Source organism: Lithobates pipiens, unplaced genomic scaffold, assembly GCF_037356315.1.
Source record: "Lithobates pipiens isolate NorthernLeopardFrog02 unplaced genomic scaffold, aLitPip1_a1.2 Scaffold_18, whole genome shotgun sequence".
Lineage (NCBI taxonomy): Eukaryota > Metazoa > Chordata > Amphibia > Anura > Ranidae > Lithobates > Lithobates pipiens.
Window position 1 is genome coordinate 599,010,007 of NW_027507758.1, and position 18,937 is coordinate 599,028,943.

Here is an 18,937-nt window from a genome sequence, read left to right on the forward strand (position 1 = left end):
AGCGATCGATGGCTCACTGCCCAGCTCTCCTTTCCAAAGCCTCTTCCTGTGTGAATGAGGTTAATTATCCCCCCATTAATAAATATGATGGGAAGAAAAAAAATGAAAAAGACTTTCTCTTGAAGGCATTTTACGGAAAATGTTCTTCAGTAGGCTTCCTGTGCAAAAGAGAAGGGAATGTGCTTTATGTGTTGTACAAAGCACTTTGGTTAGGAGGAGATTGATAACGTCGAGGTGAGCAATTGAATTATCTCGCGGCTAACATGCTTCTGAACAAGAAGCTGTCTTCCTTATCGTCATGTAGGACGCATCTCATAAGGGGAAGAGCGGCATCATTTCCAGATAACCAAAAACAAATCTGAGGGGTCATTTCTCCAAGTTTTACAGGCGTAACAGTGCCATGGGATAGTGAAGGAGCTTTATCTATGATCAGATTGATCATCTATTGCGGCATATTGCCCGCGGTTTTAATCCTTTTTCGGCCGCTAGCGGGGGTAAAAGTGCCCCGTCAGCGGCCGAAATACGGCGATAAAACGCCGCTAAAAATAGCGGCGTTTTACCTCCCACGCTATGGGCGGTGTGGTGTGAAAGGGGTCTTTTTTTGTTGAGAAATCGCTTTGATTTGTCTCTAGCATTCATAGCCATGGATACCTTGAGTAAGGGCAGAAGATGATCATTTATTTAAAAAGAATTTTAATTTGAATAATAATTTAAATATTGTGATAATTTTATTAAATTTATTTAAATTTAACCGCTTGAGATCCGCGCTATAGCCGAATGACGGCTACAGCGCGGACCTGCTTTGCCGGGACGACGTCTATTGACGTCGTCCCGTGCACGAGCGGCCTGCACGCACCCTGAGGGGCGTGCGCGGTGCGCTCTGTGATCAGCGAGTCTATGAGACTCGCCTGATCACAGATCCCAACCCCTTACCATGTGATCAGCTGTCAGCCAATGACAGCTGATCATGTGATCACAACAGAGCCGGTAACAGCGCAAGGAGAAAAAAAAAAGCCGATCCCCAGCGGCCGTGAGAGGGACATCAGTCCCTATCACGGCGAGCTTGGGTCAGCGCAATAGGCGCCCACCTGCCCCCTGCCAGTGCCACCTAAAATATGGCAAAAAGTGACACCAATTAGTGCCCATAGTGCCACCCATCAGTGCCCATAGTGCCACCCATCAGTGCCACCCATCAGTGCCCACAGTGCCACCCATCAGTGCCCACAGTGCCACCTATCAGTGCCCACAATCTGCCTCAACAACAGTGCTGCACCTCAGTGCCACATATCCGTGCCCATCAGTGTCATGGAACCAGTGCCCATCAGTGACCATCAGTGACGCCCATCAGTGACCAGCAGTGCCATCTATCAGAGCCACCTATCAGTGCCACCTATCAGTGCCCATCAATCCCATCTATCAGTGGTACCTATCAGTGCCCATCTGTGACATCCATCTGTGCCACCCATCCGTGCCACCCATCAGTGCCATCTTATCTGTGCCCATCTTTGCCCCCTTATTTGTGCCTATCAGTACTGCCTTATTTGTGCCTATCGGTGCCACCTTATCTGTGCCTATTAGTGCTGCCTTAACTGTGCCTATCAGTGTCCACCAGCGCCGCCTATCAGTGCCCACCAGCTCCACATCATCCGCGCATTTCAATGAAGGAGAAAAATGACCTGTTTGCAAAATTTTATAACAAACTATTAAACATGATTTTTTTATTTTGCATCTTTTTTTGTTTGTTTAGCAAAAAACAAAACTCCGAGCTGTTATTAAATACCACCGAAAGAAAACTCTATTTGTGGGGAAAAAAATGCTAAAAATGTAATTTGGGTACAGTGTTGTATGACCGCGTAATTGTCATTCAAAGTGCATCAGCGCTGAAAGCTGAAAATTGGTCTGGGCAGGAGGGAGGTTTAAGTGCCCAGTAAGCAAGTGGTTAAATAATAATCCAATTTTTATTTTTTTTTGTAAATTTTATATTTTATTTTCAACAAACTTTTATACATTAACACAAATACAATTTCATTGCATGCGTATCACAGACCATATCTTACATATATATTGTTTCATTTTTATTATAACCGGTTATCCATGCTCATAATAAATAAAAAGAAAAAAAAATTAATTATTGTATTAATAATTTAATTTACACAATAATTGCAATTACTATTTTAAAATTGTCATGTAACATTAAAGTGGTTGTAAACTTCAGACATGAAACATGAACAAAGCATATCCCTCTATAGTGTGTACAGTACTTGTCTCGGTTAATAGCACTAGTAAGGGGTTGATTTACCAAAACTGGAGAGTGCAGAATCTGGTGCAGTTCTGCATAGGAGCCAATCAGCTTCCAGTTTTTTTTTTGTCAAAGCTTAATTGAACAAGCTTAAGTTAGAAGCTGATCGGCTACCATGCACAGCTGCATCAGATTTTGGACTCTTCAGTTTTAGTAAATCAACTAGACATGTGCAGTGCCGAAAAAGTTGTTAATTTTTGTTTCTTTCGGGTTTTTTTGGGGGGGTTTTTCCGGGTCATTTGTTATGATCGCAATTCGTAAGACCCCTTTCACACTGAGGCACTTCTAAACTGCCAGTAAAACACTGAGCGCTTTTGAGGAGCTTTACGAGCACTTTTGAAGAGCTTTTCAGGCGCTTTTGAAGAGCTTTCCATTCATATCAATGGAGAGGGGGCGCTTTTTTTCACCGCCGAGCCAGCGCACTGCCCCAGTGTGAAAGCATTCATTGACTTTAATTGAAATAGTTTTTCGTGATCTTTTCAGGTGCTTTATTTAGCGTGAAAGTGGCTGAAAAGCGCCTCAGTGTGAAAGGGGTCTAAAATTCGTAATTTCGTTTATTCACAAATTCGTAAATTAGAAAAATTTGTCAGTTCGAAAATCTGAAAATAAGAAAGAAAATTAGAAAATTCGAACGCACAAAAATCCGAAAATTCGAAATAAATAAATAACTAATAACAACTAACTATTAAATTATAGATATTGGAATTTCCTTTCAAATTTGGCTGTTAGACCCCTTTCAGGCTGAGGCGCTTTTCAGGTGCTTTCGCGCAAAAAAAAAAAAAAAAGCAGCACCTGAAAAGCTCACCAAAAACGATTTTTAATTAAAATCAATGAATGCTTTCACACTGAGGCGGTGGGCTGTCAGGGCGGTGAAAAAACGCCCCTCTCCATTGAAATGAATGGAAAGCACTTCAAAAGAGCCTGAAAAGCTCTTCAAAAGCGCTCCATGTTTTACTGGCAGTTTAGAAGTGCCTCAGTGTGAAAGGGGCCTTAGTGAACGTAAAGAATACGAATTTATCCAAAGTTACAAATGATACGAAATAACGAATGCCGCATCCAAGCAAGTGAAACGGAACAAATTAATAATAAATAATAATAATAAAAAGTTTTTATTATTATTATTTATCATCATTAATTCGTTACGTTGCATTCGTTTAGATTTGTCATTCGTTATTTCGGATAATTTCGTATTTCTTAGACCCCTTTCACACTGGGGCGCTTTGCAGCTGCTACAGCGCTAAAAAATAGCACCTGCAAAGCGCTCTGAAAGAGCCGCTCGATTCACTCCAGTGTGACAGCCCAGAAGGCTGTCACACTGGAGCAGTGCACTGGCAGGACGCTAAAAAAAGTCCTGCAAGCTGCATCTTTGGAGCGGTGAAGGAGCGGTGTATCTACCGCTCCTGCCCATTGAAATCTATGGGGGAGCGCAGCTATACAGCCGGCAAAGAGCCAATGCAGCAGCGCTTTGCAGGCGGTTTTAACCCTTTTTCGGCCACTAGCGGGGGTTAAAAGAACCCCGCCAACAGCCGAATACCTCCACAAATACGCCGGTAAAGCGCAGCTAAAAATAGCGACTCTTTACCGCCGACACCGCCGCCCCCGCCCCAGTGTGAAAGGGGCCTGACGTAATAGACAAATTTGAAAGGAGATTCCAATACCTATAATTTAATAGTTAGTTATTATTCCAGATTTTCGATTTTTTCGTTTTCAAATTTTCGAATTTATGAATTTTCAAATTTTCTAATAAAAAAATGAAAAAAGAATAATAAAAACTGATTTCAGAAAGAAACGAATTGTACATGTCTATATACCCCTAATGCCCCGTACACACGACCAGACTTTTTGGCACACTAGGTCTGACGAAATCAGTCCATCGGACAATCCGATCGTGTGTGGGCTAATCCAATCGTTTTCCATTTTAAAAATCCAGCGGACCTAGAAATAGAATGTTTCAAATCTGTGCGATGGACTCAGTTCCTATCAGGAAAACCGTTCATCTGTGTGCTGATCCCACAGACCAAATACGACGCAAGGGAAGCTATTGGCTACTGGCTATTGAGCTTCCTTTTCTAGTCCCGTCTTACATCATCACGTTCAAAACAAACGGTCTTTCAAGCGGACTTAGTCCGTTCATGTGTGGCCAAGTCCGCTTGGAAGTCCATCGGAACTCCGCTGAAAAGTCAGTCGGGACCCCTGGTGGAGCTTCAGGGATCTCAATGGTGACCCCACCAATGCTCCAGGGGGCCTAATTGGCCTCACTGTCACATTAGGTTTTTGCGGTGGGTAGAGGACAATTAGAGGAACCAATGCCCTGTACAGCTCAGCCTGTAGCAGCTGAAAGCAAGCTTCTCCTCCTCTCCCTCCCGCTGCTTTCAGCTGCTGCACAGAGAGTCATACAGGGGATTGCCCCCCCCCCCCCCCACGCACAGATCATCCTCACTGTGCACCATCCAGGGCCGTGTTTAAGGCTGGGTTCACACCGCTGCGGCAGCGAGAACCGGATGTGATTCGCACCGCACTGCAGTGCAAATCACATCCGATCTCTGTGCGATGCGAGTTCAGCCATACAGATAGTATGGCTGAATTCGCATCGCACCTGCCGCAAACTCGCACGGGACCCTTTTTTTGGTCCGCAGCAGAATCGGATTGCATGGGTGTTCACACCATGCGATCCGATTCCTGTCCGAGTTTGCAGATCGCACTGAGATATACGAACTGATCTGGGGTGTCATTAAGGTTTCACTGACACTCCCAGCAGTCCGCATAGGGCAGTGTGAACTGCCGGCGGGAGGCATGCGATGCGGGAAAACGCAGCGGATTCGCGGCATTCCCGCATCGCTCCAGTGTGAACCCAGCCTAAGGCAGGGCAAAAGGGGCCTGTCATTGTTGTGGGGCCTAAAGCAGCTACCACATACTTGCCAACTATCTTGGTTTAAATTCTCTTATCCCTTGAGGTTTTAGTCCTGTGATGTGTCCTGATATCTCAGTGTGAAGTGCTGCTACTAATGCTGCCCAGCTTTGCCCTATTGTTGTGTACAGATGACTCACCTGCAGACCCTGTGTTTACTTGTAAATTACCAGCATTCATATGTAAATAGTAGTGGCATTGATATGTAAATAGCGGTTGAATTCATATGTAAATAGTGGCGGCCGGCGGCATTGATATGTATATCATGCCCCCCCCCCCCCCCCCCGAGATCATATCCACAGTAATCTCTAGCAACCAATCAACAAGCAGAAATCATGTGCTGTAACCTCTAGAAACTAATCAGTGAGCCGTAATGTGTGCTGCAACCTCTAGCAACCAGTCAGTGAGCGGTAATGATACACTGTAACCTCTGGCAACCAATCTCAATAGCTGCCTGATCTGATTCAGTAAACTGATTTTGAGTCTAGCTTCTATTTATTGTATGTCTCAGAGCAGGTGGAGAGCGAAACTGCATGGGGGGGGGCAAAGAAAAGTTTTGCCCAGGGTCCAATCAATATTAAAGACGGCCCTGGCACCATCCACCCCCCCCCCCTCCCCCATTGCAGTGCATCCTCTCCCATCCTATCCACACAGTAAGCGATTACCTTTGTGATCACTGTTGGATGCTGGACGCATTAAAAGGTTTTTGATTTAAATAAAGTTTACCCACATCGAGCCTCATGCAACTTTCACTTTAATCACTTGTGAACAGTGGGAATGCTGCACACGCCCAAGAAGACTTTATCCATGTACAGCGGCCATGTGTAGCATGCCCTGCCCTTTTATTCCATTGCGCCTTCCCTTCGGCAATTGGTGGGTAAAATCTTTAGCTGTAGCTGCAAAAAATAAAAAAATAAAAAAATTGTATGAAAAAGTATTTATAAACCTTGTTCAGAATGAAAAAACAGAGAAACAAAGTAGCTAGCATTGCTACATTTGTATCTTCTCTGTTTCATTCATCTGCAGATCAAAGGGATAAGCTTCAGGCAGTTTATGATGTTTTTAGTCAATATATTTAACTCTTAGTTTACCTTAATCAGCCCTGATTAGCTCTATCTTCCCTGACTCCCCTTAACTATCATTTACACGCTCTTTTTTTATTTATAATTTTCTAACCATTAATATACGTTTTATTTTTTTTTATTTTATTTTTTTATTAACCACTCCTCTTTCTGAGATTTGGTATTTACAAGTTAAAAAAATTTTTTTTTTGTGAAAAAATTTCTTAGAACCCCCAAATATTATATATATTTTTTTCTAACACCCTGGAGAATAAAATGGCGGCCGTTGCAATACTTTCTGTCACACTGGTGGTCTTACAAGCGCACTTTTTTTTGAAAAAAAATAAGACAACAGTAAAGTTAGCCCAATTTCATTTTATACTGTGAAAGATAATGTTACGCTGAGAAAATTGATACCCAACATGCCGCTCTTCAAAACTGCGCCCGCCCGTGGAATAGTGACAAACTTTTACCCTTCAAAATCTCCATAGGCGATGTTTAAAAAAATTCTACAGGTTGCATGTTTTGAGTTACAGGGGAGGTCTAGGGCTAGAATTATTGCTCTGGCTCTACCGATCGTGGCGATGCCTCACATGTGTGGTTTGAACACCGCTTTCATATGCGGGCACTACTCACGTATGCCTTCGCTTCTGCACGTAAGCTCGGCGGGATGGGGTGCGTTAAAATTATTATTATTTTTTTTTACACTGTACTTTAAAAAAATGGTGTCACTTTTATTCCTATTACAAGGAATGTAAACATCCCTTGTAATAGAAAAAAAAAAGCATGACATGACCTCTTAAATATGAGATCTGGGGTCAAAAAGACCTCACATCTCATATTTACACTAAAATGCAATGAAATAAAAAAATAAATAAAATTGTCGTTTGGGGGGGAAAAAAATTAAAAAGTGTCCCTTTATGAGCTATGGGCGGATGTGACGTTTGGATGTAGCTTTTCTGACCTGGAATGGTATGGCGACTGGTGGAGCCCATCTTCCCCCTCACTCATCTCCATGCCTAACACCGAGAAGGATCCGATCACCTCCACCGCTGCCGGCAGCTCTGGTAAATGGTGGAGGGCACCAGAGAGCAGCGGGAGGGGCCCCTCTCCCACCGCCCATAAAAGTAATCTTGCAGCGAATCCGCCGCAGAGACCACTTTTATCTGAAACTGGACCGCTCCCCGAAGAAGAGGATACCGGGGTTATGGTAGCGAGCTGCTGCCATAACGATATTCCTCTTCAAAGTACCGACGTATATCGGCGTGAGCCGGTCCAGAATTAGTTCATTTGGTTCATTCATTTGTAAGTGCAGCAATAAAAAAAACACAAAATAAAAAGCCTTTATTACACTTCGCAATGCTTTGTATCAAAATCACAATTTTAGTGAATAAAGGGTTACTAAACCCTTGTATTTTTTATTTTTTTAATAACAAACATATAATACTTACCTCCCCTTTGCAGTTGGCCCCGATCCTTCTCTTCTGGGGTCCCTCCGCGGCACTCCTGTCTCCTCTTCTCGAGTGCCCCCCTGGAGAAGCGCTCTCCTTCTGGACACCTGTGCGGGCGCACTCCCGAGTCCTGCCGCTGCGTCTATTGACACAGACAGCAGGACTCAGCCCCGCCTGCATCATTGAATTTGAATGACAGCAGCGGGAGCCAATCTCTGCGCTGCTATCAATCTATCCAATCAGGACCCGAGACACCGACCGGAGCTGGTGTGCTCAATCCTGTCGCTGGAGTTACGGGGCTCGTAAAAGGAGGGGGGGGGGGGGCTGCTGCATCACAGGAGGTTTTTCACCTTAATACATATAATTAATTGAGGTGAAAAACCTCGACAACCCTTTTAAACAGGACCAATTATAAAATAAAATGTAAAAAATATAATAAAAATAAAATTCTAAAACAAATAATATAAATGAATTAAAAAAAATATGTAAAAAATCTTTAATGTAAAAAAAAATTAAAAAAAATAAAATATAAATAAATACAAAATGTGTAAAATATACAGTAACACACGGGTTTTTAACTAACGCTGTTAAAAATAGATTTTTTTTTTTTCGTTTTGCAAAGTCTGTTGTCTATGGATTGCATAAAAATAAAATCATTATTGGAAGACAATATCACCAAAAGAAAGTCTTGCTTGTTCTGAAAAAAAAAAAAAAAAAATTATATATGTATTACTTTGTTACCCCAAAGCCAGCCCTTTACCCTAAACTGCTATATTGCCCTGCCTCCTCCGCCCCCCCTCCCAATTATATATATATATATATATATATATATATATATATATATATATATATATATACACACACACATATAGTACATACACAGTATAATATTAATATACATACATACACACACATACATGCACAGTCTAATATAAATTATATATATAACTTTATAATATAAATTATTATATATATATATATATATATATATATATATATATATATATATATATATATATATATATATATAAATATATATATATATATTTTTTTTTATACTGTGTAATATATATATATATATATATATATATATTTAAATTATACTGTGTATGTATGTATGTATATATATATATATGTATAAATTTAAGACTTTTCCAAATGTTTCCAAACATATATATTAATATTATACTGTGTATGTACTATATGTGTGTGTGTGAGTATATATATATATATATATATGTCTGCGCACATGGGTTTCCCAGAGCATCGGTGTAAGCATGGGTTTCCTTCTGCATGCCCAAGATAGCTATTATGAAGAGTCCCGAAACCATGCCATCTTTGCGCATGTACAGATAATCTCCTGCACATGTGCAGATGTACCCAAGGCTCTACAATGACCTGAAAACATGGCCAGAGATCTTCAGTGTATCTGTTAATGTGCCAGGATGGCGGTACCTTGGGGGGGGGGGGGGGGCATACCAAATAATGGATCAGATGCTCTATATCCATACCAGATAATTGAAGCATCTAGAAGAGGACAACCAATATGTATGCAAACCTATCACATTGTACCTATTAAAACAATTGCAAATATTTTTACAAAATTATGATTTTTTTTTTTCTTTGTTGCGTAGACTGAAGAAAAACTTTCTCATGATGGATCAGCTGCTGGACACCACATTTCACCTGGCCGAGCAACTGGACAAGGCCTCCCAAGACCTGGACCTCCTAATGGAAAAACAGCTGGAAAGGATGACAACCCTGGTCTACAGAAACAACCTCAAATCTTGACCGTTCGCAACCTTCCCCCCCAATGGGCCTGTCCAACTTTCGCTGCGACAAGATGCCCAATTCACTTTCTCTAAAAGAACTTCTGTGCTGTGGATACTGTTTTGAAATCAGGAGCCATTTAAATTAGTAAATATAACCATATATGTCGTATAATTTTTATACAGCCTTCCAGCACTGGTATCATATCCTACCATCCCTCAATAATACAATCATGGAAGGGAGGGTGCAGGAGGACTGTACGTCTATACAGAGAAGTAAACCACACAAGAGGCAGGAATTAGATACTCTGCAGGGGGGGTCAGATCGCATGTAGCCTGTTCATTCTGAGTTTACTCCACTTCAATAGATTTCAGAGAAAAAAAAATAGAAAAGCCCATTTAAATGATATCATTGTCTAATGTCTAGTTTTTCACCTGGAAAATATATGTTTAATGTAAAAATTCTTGTTTTTAAAAATGTTTTAACCTTTATAATGATATATATATTGTATAGACATGATGCAGCTACGTGTACTTCTATGAAAGGTTATCATTGCTGGTAGTAGTTATGCTTTACTGTTCCATTCTCTGGAGGGGATTTACTAGAACTGGTGCAGCTGTAACATTTTAACCAATCAGCTTCTGGGGCTTATTGACAAAGCTTAATCAAACAAACTGAAGTTAGAAGCTGATTGGTTTCCGATCAGGTTCCGTGTGCACCAGTTTTAGTAAATCTAACTAACTTCATGTCAGATGCTTATGGGTTCCCCAGAAAACTAACAGGTAGCACATGAACCTTTTTAGTGTTTTGTCAGTACTTGGCCTTTTCACCCAGCAGCAAGCTTCCATAGCAGAGATAAAGAGCCCTGAACATTAGTCAGCTTTTGTATATAAAGACCTGAGGACAGCTGAGACTAAGGAGGTCCAGGGCTGTACTGGGACAAAAATTTGGCCCTGGACTTCATCATGACCGGCCCACTTTAATATTGATCGTCCCCAACAGTGTCCCCCTTACATCAGAGTGTCCCCATCAGAAGCCCCCTTCACATCAGAGTGTACCCATCAGCAGCAGCCCCCTTCACATCAGTGTGTCCCCATCATCAGCAGCCCCCTTCACATTAGTGTGTCCCCATCATCAGCAGCCCCCTTCACATCAGTGTGTCCCTATCATCAGCAGCCCCCTTCACATCAGTGTGTCCCCATCACCAGCAGCCCCCTTCACATCAGTGTGTCCCCCATCACCAGCATCCCCTTTCACATCAGTGTGTTCTCATCAGAGTGTCCACATCAGCAGCCCCCTTCACATGAGAGTGTCCCCATCAGCAGCCCCCTTCACATCAGTGTGTCCCCATCAGCAGCCCCGTCACATCAGTGTGTCCCCATCAGTAACCCCCTTCACATCAGTGTGTCCCCATCACCAGCAGCCCCCTTCACATCAGTGTGTCCCCATCACCAGCAGCCCCCTTCACATCAGTGTGTTCCCCATCACCAGCAGCCCCCTTCACATCAGAGTGTCCCCATCACCAGCAGCCTCCTTCATATCAGAGTGTCCCATCACCAGCAGCCCCTTCACATCTGAGTGTCCCCATCAGCAACCCCCTTCACATCAGAGTGTCCCCATCAGCAACCCCCTTACATCAGAGTGTCCCCATCAGCAGCCCCCTTACATCAGAGTGTCCCCATCAGCAGCCCCTTACATTAGAGTGTCCTCCTTCTCCTCTCCCTCCCAGGTGCAATCACAGTTCTGAAGGCATCTCGTTCCTCTTTCCAGTCACGATAATTGACAAGTGATAAGGGGAGAGAGGAAGAAAAGTCTGCCGGCTGTCTATCTCCCCCTACAGGCTGGAGGGAGCAGAAAGCCTAATCCTCTCTCCAGTAAGTGACAGCAGCTACTCCTCCTGACAGGAGTGAAATCGCGAGAGGAGCGGCTCCAGGACTGCACCTGACCGGCCCACTGAGCCATCAGCCCACCGGGAAATTCCCGGTAGTCCCGATGGGCAGTACATGCCTGAGGAGGTCTAGCTACGAGGGACAGTGAAGACCTAGGAATTGAAGCTTTATCCTATCCAGAGCTCTACAAACTCTCTGGGCTCCAGGACCCAGTACAGATTCCTGCATATCAGTCACAAACCCAGGAGCTCCAAACCATGTGTAGGTGGCAAACCTAGGTTACACATACAAACCATCTGCAATCCTGCCAGCCACTGGCTTACTGTGAGACAAAACCTGTGTGACTCAACAGATTAAAATGAGGTCTCCTGCAATGCCAGAGAGGGCTTTCTTTTGTGGCAGAGCTGTGTAATCCTCCAGATTGGAAGAAGAAAATGCAGAAATGCAAACCTTTTGGAAGGTAAAAAAGGTCCTAATATATTTTATGTATTTCATCTGTGCATTTAGCTATTCGCTGTGATTAGCGCATTTGATAAATTGAAGATTACTTTACGTTAATCGTTTTGGTAATAAAATGGTTCCTTCTAAACTGATTTCCTGCCGGGGCTCCTATGTACTCATATATACTGGCAATATCTTGCCACTCAATGTCAGATAAACATTGATCAAGTGTTTGGACCATCAATCTTGATGACGCATTGGGAGCAAGAGAACTCTATGACGATTTGTACATATTGCATTACATGGGAAGCTCGTTAGGCACACAAAGGTTTTATTCTCCTTAAGGTAAATGTTGTACTATACCTGCCATGTTTTTTCTTCTCAAATTCATCTTTTCATTCCATATAAATGCAAATCTGCAATGTGAATTTACCGGCCTTATGAAAGTACCGGCAATAAGAAATCAGATTTCATTGTACATCATGTACTCGCCGTAATGTTATGTACCTATTCATCCACAGGAAAGCAAGAACGCAGTGCCGGGAATGGATGGAGGTGTGAATAATGAGCCCATTGTACAGGGGGGACACAGCTGCTGAAATGTTAGCATTCATTGGAAAAAGAGTCAAAGCTAGTAAAAGTACGACAAACTGAATAGCTATATATATATATATATATATATATATATATATATATATATATATATATATATATATATATATATATATATATATATATATATATATATATATATATATATACGTGTGTAGAGGGGAGGTATAATCACACAGGTTATGGTGAGAAGAGACTGAAGGAACCAAAAAGTCCTCCTACCCGATCAGTCAAGCCTTCTTAGAAGAGAAGGTTATCACATGTACCACTCCATATATCCCAAACATAAGAGGGTTAATCCTCATTTCAGGGCAGTGGGCTGGTGTATAGTGGATATATAGCCTAACATGATAGAGCCATTGATTCCAAATGGCATGTTTCACCCATTTTGGCCATCAACAGTGAAAAACCATGGCTTCTATGGAGTCAGTGGAGTAGCGTGGGTTATCAACGCCCGGGACAAGGCAAGTAATTTTCACCCCCTAACCTGTGAACTTTTAAATACCTCCACCCTGATCACACACCCCAAGATACTCCCACCCTGATCACACTCCCAGATACCCCCACTCTGATCACACTCCCAGATACCCCCACCCTGAACACACCGCCAGATACACCCACTCTGATCACAGCCCAGATCCCCCCTCCCGAATCCTCCACTCTGACCACATCCCGAGACCCCCACCCCAGATACCCCCACCCTGATCACACTCCCCAGATACCTCCATCCTAATCACACACCCCCCAGATACCCCCACTCTGTTCACACCCCCCACCCTGATCACACACCCCCATATACCCACACCCGGTCAAGCCCCCAAATACCCCCACACTCTGATCACACCCCCAGATACCCCCCGATTACCCCCCAGGATACCCCCACTCTGTTCACCCCCTAGATACTCCCCCACTCTGATCTTACCCCCCAAATATCCCCACCCTGATCACACCCCCCCAAATACCCTGATCACACCCCCAGATTCCCCCCAACATTCCTCCACTCTGATCACACCCCCAGATTCCACCCACTCTGATCACACCCCCGGATCTTGAACTATATCTCTCCACTCTGATCACACCACCATATCCCTCCACTCGGATCAGACCCCAGATCCCTCCCCATATCCCTCTACTCTGATTACTCCCCCTGATCCACCCATCCTTCCACTCTGATCAAATCTCTTGATCTCCACAAATCCCTCCACTCTGATCTCACCCCACAGATACCTCCACCTTGATCACCCCCCCAGGTCCCTCCACTCTGATAACACCCCCAGACCCCCCCCCCCCCATACTTCCACTCTGATTACATCTCCAGATCCCCTCAGATCCCTTTACTTTGATCACCCCACCAGATCCCTCCACTGTGATTACATCGCTAGATCCTCCTAGGGTTGCCACCTCATCCCTTTAAAACTGAACATATATTAATTACACAGGTTCTGTGGCTGATTGAGGTGGTAATTAAATTCACTTGGTGCCTTATCTGCATTAAACTAGCCTTAGAACCTGTGCAATTCTTATGTGTTTGGGTTTATAGGGGAGGTGGCAACCCTAGATTCTCAATCATCCCTCCACTCTGATCACGCCTCCAGATCCCCCCACTCTGATCACACTCACCAGATAACCCCCTCCCCCCATCACACACACACAACCCCCCCCCCCACATCTAACTTGTCCTGCAGCACCAGAGACAGGAGGGTTAGCTGTATCACACATAGGAAGGAGAATATCTACAGCAAGATTTCCCATGGCAGCTGCAGCAACCAGTGGGGAACCTCCTCCACGACACCCCAGGCCTGACACCCCCCGCGCATGCATGGCATGGTGCTCACTGTCTGCACAAATTTGGAATCTGAATCCGCCCACTGCTCCACCCTCCTTTGTATGTTTGGAACCATTCTTCCTGCTTTCTCAGTGACAGCAGCTAAAAACTAAGACCTCCATGCTGCACTCAGAAGGAGAGAGGGTACAGCATGGAGGTTTTAGGTTACCTGATGCCTAGGCCGCCGTATGGTGGCACCGGTACATGCTTGCACCCCTCTAAATGTTACGACCGGGGCGACTGCACTGGCTGCCCCCCACCCACCCATGTCACTGTATGGAGTAGGTCTATGGACCCAATGAGACAGTATAGCCATGCAGGTTATGGTGAAAATGGACTAAAGGAACCAAAAAGCCCTGCAACCCAATCAGTGAAGCCTACTGAGAAGCAAAGGCATTCACACGTCCCACTTCATATATCCCAAAAATAAGAGCGCTAATCCTCATTTTAAGGGCAGTGGGCTGATGTAGGATAGAAATATAGCCTAAGGTGATAGAATCCCGTTTCCAAACTGCATGTTTCACCCTTTTTGGCCATCAACAGTGCATGGAAACCATGGCTTCTATGGAGTACTGTAGGTCTATGGACCCAATGAGACATTATAACCATGAAGGTTAGGATGAGAAGGGACAAAACGTCCTCCTTGCTCTGCCCACTGTCCTGAAATGAGGACTAGACCTCCTATATTTGGGATATGTGATGGAATGGGACATGTGAAGACCTTTTGTTCTAAGAAGGCTTTAGTGCTTCGGTTGGAGAGTTTTTTGATGCCACCAGTTGAGTTTTGATGTACTTGTGAATTGATAAAAGGCTCTTTTATACCCCTGTACTAGTTCATGTTCTAGTTGTACTGAATATTGAGTATTTCAGAAGAGGAGAGTTAGATAAAGAAAGAAGGAGAGCCCTCCAGCAGTGCAAATTGTTTAAGGAGAGCAGAGTTAGCGGTAGAAAGCATTTCAGTAGAGGAAAGTAAAGCCTTGTGCACACACTCAGATTTTCCGATGGGAATTGTGTGATGGCAGGCTGTTGGTGAAAAATCCAACCGTTTGTACGCTCCATCGGGCAATTGTTGTCAGATTTTCCACGGACAAATGTTGGATGACAGGTTTTAAAATTTTCCACGGACAAATGTCTGTTTTTGACCAAGCGTGGGTACACAAGTCCGTCGGACAAAATGTCCAAAGTATAAAGACGCATGCTCGGAAGCAAGGACGAGCTGGAAGCGGCCGATCTTGTAAACTAGCGTTCGTAATGGAGAATTAACATTTGTGACGCAGCAAATTATGAAATCACGAAATGCAGCGCACAATTCTCTTCTTCTTTAATGGGATAATAATGAAGCTGCTTTGCTGGTGATACTGATGGAGTGGCAAACGTATTTTCAAAGGTTTTTTTTTCTAGTGATATCATCAGTGCTTGTTATTTATTAATTATTTGATGCAAGTTACCACAACACCATTATCCCGTAGTTTTTAAGATCAAAGATACAACTATGTTGGTGTCCCTTGTGAATTTTACATTGTATTTTTTTAAATGTAACTGCCTACTCCCAAACTGTCATTTGAAGTAAAACACATAGCCAAGTATTATTCTTCACAATTTTTTTATTGTGCTTTAAAAAAAGAAAACAAATAAAATTAGACATGCTTTCTGCCAATAGAACTTAACCAAAAAGTGCATTCTATGCATCCAAAAATCTAGAAAATATAACAAATCAAATCATTGTTATTCAACAAAAAAATAAAATAAAAGCCTAATGCATGTGTCCTGCTTCTTAATATAGGGGGTCAACAATGCCAAGCTTTGGTGAAAGCAGGGGTCCCTCATCTTGAGATAATTCCGAAAATCATCCGGATTATTCTCATGGAGCTCCCGCAGTAAAGGCATATGACATAATTGATCACGATTAATAAAGCAACCAATTTTTGGTCCAAGAAATCCTCCTCCTCCTGTTCCTGGGCTGGACTTGGGTCAAAGCAATAACTCCAAGGCCAATAATAAATAACACGTTATCTCCTTCGATTCCGCAACATGGCTGGTTGACAAACGGCCGTTCAGAAATGAACTGAAAAGCGCAAAATGAAAAGCGCGAATCAACACTTCTACTAACATGAGATTATCAGAAAGGTGGTGCTACAGACCTGAAAAAACACATAGTACGTATGTTTGTGTTTGTTGGCCGACAATTCCTTGCCGTTTGTATGCAAGCCAAAATCCAGGAACACGCCTTCGGACAAAAGTCTGAGGTTTTGTCTGCGGAAAATCCAATCGTGTGTACGAGGCTTTAGAGGAAGGAGCAGAATCCTCCAGCAGTGCAGAGCATTTCAGGAGAAACAAGTAGGATTGAGGAAGAAAAACATAATTAAAGTCCAGCCTTTGTGACAACCATGGCTCCCTCCATAGATACAGTGTAGTGAATGAGCATTGTCGTCCTAGGGCTAGGAGTTGTTACTAGAAGGATCACCAGGTAAAAATGATGAAGTAAAGAAGCCTGAAACGTAATGCAGCCACCACATGCAATATATTACATTTTTGGTTCTAGGTACACTTTAAGGTCCAGTTCGATGTCCGATTGTGAAAATTGAAGTAATTTTAATACTTATGCCTGTGTACATGTAATACAATATATATTGTTTTTTTTATCTTATGTCTTTTGGATAATTGTGATTACAGATAAATATTAGTTCAGTTGAGGCCGGACCACAACAATTATTGTGTGTTGTCCTTGCAACTTTTGTACTCAGAGCTGTACGACAAAAATAAAAATGTATATTTTGTTTGCTGAGGACATACATTGTGCATCTCTTGGGCGGATGTCATCACATTGAGTGGAGATGTACTGTGCCGTTCAATGAGACCTTTGACCCATTGTGACGTTTTTTCCCCAGACGCCTCTTGTGCGACCGTGGCAATCACGGGTGAGAAGAAGTTTTGTCTGAAAGGCTCCTCTCTTAGTTCATTGACACTTCCCCTCCCTCCATCGCTGAGTAATTTTCTCATCATTCCGATAGAAGATCTCCCGCTAAACAGAGAGCTTTGTTGATTACAACATTATACGGAGCGTCACGGGATTTACTTTGCCGTCTTGTCTGACATAGATTAAGACACAACGCTCGTTAAGTCGAAAGTGTAAAAAATGGTTCTCTCTCCCCGGTATGAATTAAAGATAAAAAACGAATTAAGAATCAGTCTTAAAATTCAATTTCGGAATGTACTAATGAGTCTCGATGATTAACACGGGAAGAGTGCACATCAAAGTACATCCCAATCAGGAGGAAAGTCAACAAGAAACTTACAAAAGAGTTATTTATGAAAGTTTTAGGGCTGATTGCGTTGCAGTGCACTAATGCACCTTTAGGTATGCATTAACACCCCCCTGGGTTAATTTTTATTCTATCCCCTCCTTACTTGGTCCACTGCATTGAGCTTTAATAGTAGACTCACCCGCCCAGCATTGTCCATATGCAACCCTCTAAAGGCCACTGCATACCGGGTACCAGTGTAGGTTACACTTAACACTTGTGCCAGTTTTGTGTCAGAGTACAGGGTAGGCAATGTAGTAGAAAACAACCCCAAATGTCTCAAAACAGGGGAGGACAAAAGAGGTATTTTCCTGAATGTTTGGGAAATAACTGATATCAATTGTAAATATCAAAACCAACATGCATAATGGCATCCTATTTTCTGAAGAAGTGGCCAGTTTGATACCATGAAACACATTGGTTGGCATAAAAATGTATCCTTTACACAGTCTCAATAATCTAAATTGGGTTGTATAATCTGAAATATATTGACAGCATAATTTTTTTAATAAATGTATAAAACCAGCAAAACAAGAAAATGTTCTGTGTAGAAGAGGTCATCTTTGCAGGTGGGGGTTCGTTTGGGTGATAAAGCTTGTGTGTCCATAGTAGGGTTGCCACCTCATCCCTTTAAAACCAAAACCCTTTACAACCAAACACATATTAATTACTCAGGTTCTGTGGCTGATTAAGGTGGTAATGAAACTCACTTGGTGCCTCGCCTGCATTAGCCTCAGAACCTGTGTAATTCATATGTGTTCGGGTTTAAAGGGATGAGGTGGCAACCCAACTAATAACCCTATTTTATACCTAATAATGGGAAGCTGATCACTTTTTATGTTGGCAACCCTAGTACATAGGCTCCAATGATAAAATCCAGGCCCTGATCCTGATTTACAAACCTACCGCCATTTCCTATTTTAGGAAACTGATCTACTGATATTGCTGTTCGAAAATTGCATCAGTGAATACCGTATGTGTATGATTGTAGGTTCCTCAATGACCAATACTCTTTAGCCAGCCCTACACAGGGCAAATTGATTTCAACTATAGGTTTTTCCATGGATATTACTATTGTTTCACCAAAGACCGCTTATTCCCCCAATGCTTCTTCCTCCATGCAAACTTGCCTGGTGCGATCCAGAACATCTGTATAAAAAATCTTTGATTAGAATGATTACTCGGGACTTGGTGGGTTGTTCATGCTTGTACTAATGTTTAATGTCTCTAGGTGGCCTAGACTAGTTCTCAACGAGTGTGGGCCACGGCCCACTGCCAGGCCACAGCCTCCCTCCTCCTAGACCAGTGATGGCGAACCTTGGCACCCCAGATGTTTTGGAACTACATTTCCCATGATGCTCCAGTACACTGCAGAGTGC

At 42.8% G+C, this 18,937-nt stretch overlaps 1 protein-coding gene across 1 annotated transcript in view; it reads left to right on the forward strand.

Annotated features, from left to right (window-relative positions):
* Positions 1–11,971, forward strand: part of LOC143989186 (uncharacterized) — a 223,147-nt gene extending 211,176 nt beyond the window's left edge. The window contains exon 3 of the mRNA XM_077489224.1: positions 9,354–11,971. Within this exon, the coding sequence (XP_077345350.1) occupies positions 9,354–9,510 (157 nt within the window). The 3' untranslated portion in view covers positions 9,511–11,971. The remainder of the gene's footprint in view (positions 1–9,353) is intronic.
* Positions 11,972–18,937: the final 6,966 nt, after the last annotated feature.